This window comes from Eumetopias jubatus, unplaced genomic scaffold (assembly GCF_037043125.1).
Source record: "Eumetopias jubatus isolate StellerSeaLion01/CBP00866 unplaced genomic scaffold, mEumJub1_p1.0 scaffold_9, whole genome shotgun sequence".
Taxonomy (NCBI): Eukaryota; Metazoa; Chordata; class Mammalia; order Carnivora; family Otariidae; genus Eumetopias; species Eumetopias jubatus.
In genome coordinates this window covers 103069571-103076017 of record NW_028274815.1, presented here as the reverse complement: position 1 = coordinate 103076017, position 6447 = coordinate 103069571, and the positions used below count along the sequence as shown (strand labels likewise).

The window sequence follows — 6447 nt, the reverse complement described above, 5'->3', positions numbered from 1 at the left end:
AATCACGCCTCTTCTGATTGACCTGTGAGTCCAGGTCAAGCCAACTGCTTTGACTGCTGAGCAACAACTGGACAGTGATAGGAATGTCAGCTCCATGAGGCCAGGCTGTCCACCTGCTGCACTCATTACTACATCCATGGTATTTAGCACATAGAAGATGCTCAATCACGTCTATTCAATGAATGAAGAAGAACAGGTAATCAAGAAATCCTTGCTATATCAATCAATAAATTGGTATTTCAGCAATAAGAAACATTTTGAATGTGTGTGGAATCCAACATTTGTTCATTTATCTGTTGAAAATGAGCCTCTATTATATGGAAGGCAATTTGTTAGACACTGGGGGTCAAGCATAAATAAGACCTAGCCCTGAAAGATCTTACAGGCTTGTATGGGGAGGACATAATTACTGAGTGACTTTTGTATATGAGGTGCTAATGGCATAGTCTTAAATCCGTGGGGACAAATCAAAAATCAGAATGTGTGCCATCATTCTTCTGTTTTCCTGGTCTGCCTCTCATTGCCAGGATGACCTTCCTCCATCTCGTCACGAGAACATTAAGGTTCTCAAGGCATCCGTGGAGGACATTTACCAGAACACTATTCAACATAGTGCCATCGTATCTATGATCCTGATTGTTAAAGCAAAAACAAAACAGCGAGAACAGAAGTGTTTATTTCTTCCTGACGGGGCCTGATCTAATGGGTGTTTTGTTGAATCCCATTGCTCATCCACCTACCCAAATGTTCCCTTTGAATCTGCCCAGGAACATAATGTAATGTTTGGTAATTTATCACTGTTACTAGCTTCCTTGAACTGAACCGATGTGTAATGGAATGTTTGTTCCTGCTAGTCCTAGACCTCAATCCAGAAGCCTTGTCCCCAGGGCAGTCAGACATGACCTTAACTCCTTTGTGATTCAGGAGCAGTGGCCTATTTCCCTCCGGATTCATCTTACCTGCTGCCATCATCATGGGGCTTTCACCTCACCCCATTTCTTTGAAGGGTGTCCAGCTTTACAAACTCCCAGATTGAGGAAATTTTATTAACTTAGCCCCAGATGGGGGCAGATATACTGCACATAATCACACTGGTACATGAACCTGTTTAAAACCTCGGCAAGGATTGATTATTTTAATGCTTGTCTTTCTGAGCCTCTCAGCATTGAAAAATGCTTTGTTTCTAGGATTGTGTTTGCCTGCCCTCCCACACAACAAAGCAAATGTCTCTATGACAGATGGGCCACCCTGTAGCCCTCAAAGTCAGCAAACTAAAGGCTTATTAAGCCAGAGAGAAAACAAAGTCCAGAAGCCTTCATGGAAAGCACCCTTTACTTACCTCATTTGGTCATTTATGGGTCTAAGTTGGCTGAAATCTATATACGCGTGGAGATTGAAGTCTCCCTGTTAACTGGAGGCTGTGGCTGGCCAACATTCTATGGGCATTCTTGAGGATATCCTCTTGCAAATATTAAAATTTTGTGTCAGGAAACAGGCTGGCCAGATTAGTCTGTGAATGAGTTTGTCATCATGAATACAAAACATTGCCTGTGGGAAGTAGAAGGAGGTCTCCCTCTCTTGAAAAAAACATCTCTGCCCAAGGGTGTGTGAGAAGATGTGTGCCTGTTGGAGGCTGTCTTCTTGATGACACCCAGGACCCCGAGAGGAACTAGCATTTACTTGTTAGTCCAGTGGCTTTCCCACGGGAGTGAAAGGATTTGCAATGGTCTCTAAAACCTTGGAGGGTCTAGCCCCCCTTCCTCGTCTCTGATTGCCTCCTAATCCACTAAATCTAACTGCAATGCCATCCTCACTTGTTTGGTTACCTGGTCCTATTACGACCCCAAAGTAGAGTGGATAAAAACAATAGCAATTATTTATTTTGCTCACAACTCTGCAATTTGACCAGGGGTCAGTAGAGGAGGCTCATTGCTGCTGTACATGGTTTATATGGACAGGGCTCAACAAAAGGCTAGAGGCGCTGCTTCCAAGACCACTCATTCACCTGCCTGCTGGCCATCAACTGGAAGCTCAGCCTTACTCCCTCTTCATGTGGGCTTCGGTGTGACCTGTGCTTCCTCATAGCATAGTGATTGAGTTCCCGGGGTAAGCATCCTAAGAAAGAGAGCCAAGCAGAAGCTGTGCTCCCTTTCATGAGCTCGCCTGGAAGTTACCCAGGGTCATTTCTGTCATACTTGTCATTCTCTACAAGTCAGGGCAGTCACCAAGCCCTGTCCAGGTTCAGGGAGAGGAGACATAGACTCTACCTCTTTTTTTTTTGGGATTGGCAGAGTCAGCTGAGGCTTTATTTGGGAAAAGATACTTGAGTTGGCTTTTAGTTGGCGGCACGGACGAGAGGGGGTACCCAGGGCAAAAGACTTCCCCCAAAGGCAGGCTGAGGACTAGGGCTGGGTCTTAGGTGGCTCTCCTGTTCCCGACGCTCCCCGGCACAGCTCCTTTTCCCCCCAAAGGCTCTCTGGCAGCCACAAGAGTGGGGAGGCTGAGAGGGACCACCGTGGTTGTTCACTTGGACAGGACATCAGACGACTCGGACACCAGCTTCCCGTCACGGGTCTCGATCTTCTTCACGACCACAGCCTTCAAAGAGCCGCTGCGGCTGAAGGAACCAGCAGGGCCAAAGCTGGACTGGAAGGCGCTCAGGCCATAGCTGAGGCCAGGGCTTGTGAGGCCCCCATAGGCTGAGCTCAGGCCACCTGAGTAGCCACTGGTGGTCTTAGTATGGATACTCATGTTCTGCATCCCAGACTCCAGCCGGCTCTCCTCGCCCTCCAGCAGCTTGCGGTAGGTGGCAATCTCGATGTCCAGGGCCAGCTTGACGTTCATGAGCTCCTGGTACTCACGCAGCTGCCGGGCCATGTCCTGCTTGGCTCGCTGCAGGGCGGCCTCCAGCTCGGCCACCTTGGCATTGGCGTCCTTGAGGGCCAGCTCCCCGTGCTGCTCGGCATCGGCGATCGCCGCCTCCAGGGCAGCCCTCTGGTTTTTGAGGGCCTCGATCTCAGCCTGGAGTCGGCTGATGCTCCGGTTCATCTCAGAAATCTCCGTCTTCGTGCGACGGAGGTCATCCCCGTGCTTCCCAGCCAGTGTCTGCAGCTCCTCGTACTTGATCTGGTACATGGTCTCGGCCTCAGCCCGGCTGCGGTTGGCGATGTCCTCGTACTGGGCCTTGACCTCGACAATGATGCCGTCCAGGTCCAGGGAGCGGCTGTTGTCCATGGACAGCACCACGGACGTGTCCGAGATCTGGGACTGCAGCTCACGGATCTCCTCTTCATACAGCTGCCTTAAGAAGCTGATCTCGTCGGTCAGCCCTTCCAGGCGGGACTCCAGCTCTACCTTGTTCATGTAAGCTTCGTCCACATCCTTCTTGATGAGGACAAATTCATTCTCCATGTCTGCACGCTCTTTGATCTCCTCCTCATATTTATTCTTGAAGTCCTCCACCAGCCCCTGCATGTTGCCAAGCTCCACCTCCAGCTTCAGCTTCTCCTGGCCCAGGGTGTCCAGCTGCCGCCGGAGGTTGCTGATGTAGCTCTCGAACATGTTGTCTATGTTGCTCCGAGCGGTTTTCTGCTGTTGTAGGAGGCTCCACTTGGTCTCCAGAATTTTGTTCTGCTGCTCCAGGTGCCTCACCTTGTCGATGAAGGAGGCAAATTTGTTGTTGAGGGTCTTGATCTGCTCCTTCTCTTGGGTGCGCACAACTTGGATGTTGGGGTCCACCTCCAGCTTAAGGGGGCTCAGCAGGCTCTGGTTCACTGAGACAGCCGTGATGCCTCCCATGCCCCCGGCCCCGGCGCCGTAGCCCCCGACCACACTCATGCTGCTGCTCAGGCCACCCCGGAAGCTGCTGCTGCTGCCGCCCACCCGGGAAAAGGCGGAGGAGCTGATGCGGGAGCCAGGCCCGCTCGTGTAGGAGCGGCTGCTGAAGGCCCGGGGGCCAGAGGTGGACATCTTGTAGGACTTCTGGGTCACCCTGATGGACATGGTGGAGGCCGGAGTGGAGGCAGGAGTGGAGATGAGTAGGCTGAACCTGACAGAGTAGACTCTACCTCTTGATAGAGGGTAGGGAATGGCAAGGCTCTGGAAGGTCATATGGGATGGGCCATATTGTGGTGGCCATGTTTGGAATATAAAATCTGGAACTGTCCCTTCAGTACACTAGGCATGTTCTCTCTCAGTCCTTGGCCTTTGCTTTCTCTGTCTAGAATGCTCCTCCCTTAGATATGCATGTGGCTTACTTCCTCGATAACTCTGGTTCTTTATCCAAATATTTTCTTCTCTTCAAGGTCTTCCCTGGGTGGCCTGTGCAAAATGAAAACACACCCCCTTCCTAATCCTAATCCCTTCCCTGCTTGCTTTTACTCCACAGAACTTGGCACAATCTACATATTGTATATTTTACTTGTTTATTCTGGTTTTATCTTTTTTTATTTTACTGTTCCCTCATTAAATTATAAGCTTCCATTAAAGGAAAGGATTTTAGTGTTTTATTCATTGCTGTTTCCCCAGAGGTAGCAGAGTGCCTGGCACATAGTTGTGGACTCAATAAATATTTGTTTGAGTAAATTAATGAACATCTGCCCTCATAAGACACAAGAAATGGCAGTGACCATTTGTTCTCATTTACTTTGATCCATAGGTCCTGAGTGCAGTGCCAGGCATACAGACACTCTATGATGGTTCAATTAATGAACTAATTAAATAAATATAGATGTTTTAAACTGTTTCTCAATTTGAGAAAATCAACAATAAACTAGCAGTATTCCATCTACAGTCATGTGTTCACGATGAGTACCCCCTCCTCATCTGCAAAGTCACAGTGCCAGCCAATGTGGATATTAAATTCTGCCCTAACAGTGCTACTCCAGCTTCCAGTTAGAGCCAGAAAGTTATAAGAATGGAAGGAAGAAAAATCACAGGGGATACCCAGGAGAATAGACATAGTTCTGGCAGTGATCTTGCCTTCATGTTTTGTCATCTGAAAGGGTTGACCTGTAAGTCAGTCGGACGGTGGCTTTCCCCCAGTCTGGTTCCATGTTTGCAGTTCAGATGTCCTAGAAAATGGGAAGAAAGCAGGAAGACAGTTACTTCAAATGCTATCACGCAGTTGATGGGGCACTTCTGCTGTCCTTGAGGAATGGCCTCTTTTGTTTCCACATGGCTCTTTAGACAGGCATTCCCTGCCTTGTGCTTGTGAGCATGTTCTCAGGGCATGTTTAGAGTAAAGTAGTGACATTTCAAAACGGATTAATAAAGGGTCCTTTAAATTGTATGTGCTCTTGAGTTTCTCTTAAACAGTACTCACTAAAGCATACGAGTTGGAATCAGGCTGGAATGCCCTGGACCCATCATCAGGTATATTTTCCAGAAGTTCAAAAGGAGTCTGTTCTGAGACAGGCTTAGAGTGACATTTCAGTGTGTATACCGTCTGACAGTTTTTCCCCCTGCCGAAGTAGAGAGAAAAGAGCCATGGCCCCAGACAACTTCAAGTTGGTGGACAGGATGATAATGGTGACCTACATGCGTCACTTGAGTCGTCAGGCCAGCAGCATACAGGGTCTCCATCACTCCCTGTTGTGTCAAGACCCTGAATCTGGAAATCTCTAGAAGAGAGGCAAGGGTGGCCTGTTCTCCATGTCTGGTGGGTTGTGTGGGGCCAGGGGGTTCCCAGGGCTCTGCAAGTCTGCTTCCTCCTCAAGCAGAGGTTACAAGAAGGAAAGGACTGACATACTTTGAGCTCCTTCTGAGACTAGGTAAGGAGAATATAAACCTATTAATGTAATTTATGGGTAGAAGCACTTTGAATATAAATGAAGCAACCAATGGCCCTTTTGATTGGCATTTATATCTCCTTTTATAGAGATCACATAGAGTAGTGTTATACTTCTTGACAGTTTTGATTGTAAAATATATGGGACTTTAAGCTCTCTGGAAGAAAGCAAAGATGATTAATATTAATAATGGACAATTAAATACACAACAGACATGAGTAAGATGTTTTGTATTTATATAGCTATTGTTTTAACCCATTGGAAAACACTATATGCTTTATTGTCAGGAATGCAGTAATAATAAGACACTATATTATTTAGGTCACATAAAAGAAGACATTCAAGCTAATCCCTAAATCCTATTAATTTCTTTACTCACATTACAGAAAAAAAACAATAGCCATTTGACTCTACTATTCAAACTAATGTATTCAAAGCAATGTGCCTTATTAAAGACATAGATCAAAATTCAAATAGGTTGGTTCAAATGCAGTCAGTACCAGAGTCATTTGGAAGTGTCAAGGAAGACTGTGGATCTCTAAAAAATAAATAAGAGACTGGGCAAATCAAAGTATATTAATATCACAGTGGTGAGCATGTTTTGTGTTTTTTTTTTTCTTCTATATGCAGGATGCTGAGTGAAGTAACTGGGCTCTGT

General features: G+C 47.0%; 1 protein-coding gene across 1 annotated transcript; it reads right to left on the bottom strand.

Annotated features, from left to right (window-relative positions):
• Positions 1–2523: 2523 nt before the first annotated feature.
• Positions 2524–4002, bottom strand: LOC114216390 (keratin, type II cytoskeletal 8). The gene has a single exon (XM_028112971.2). It carries the CDS (start codon positions 4000–4002, stop codon positions 2524–2526), a length of 1479 nt encoding a protein of 492 aa, XP_027968772.1.
• Positions 4003–6447: the final 2445 nt, after the last annotated feature.

Coding starts and splice junctions, on each gene's coding strand:
- LOC114216390 (XM_028112971.2), bottom strand. CDS start 4,002: ATGTCCATCAGGGTGACCCAGAAGTCCTACAAGATGTCCACCTCTGGC.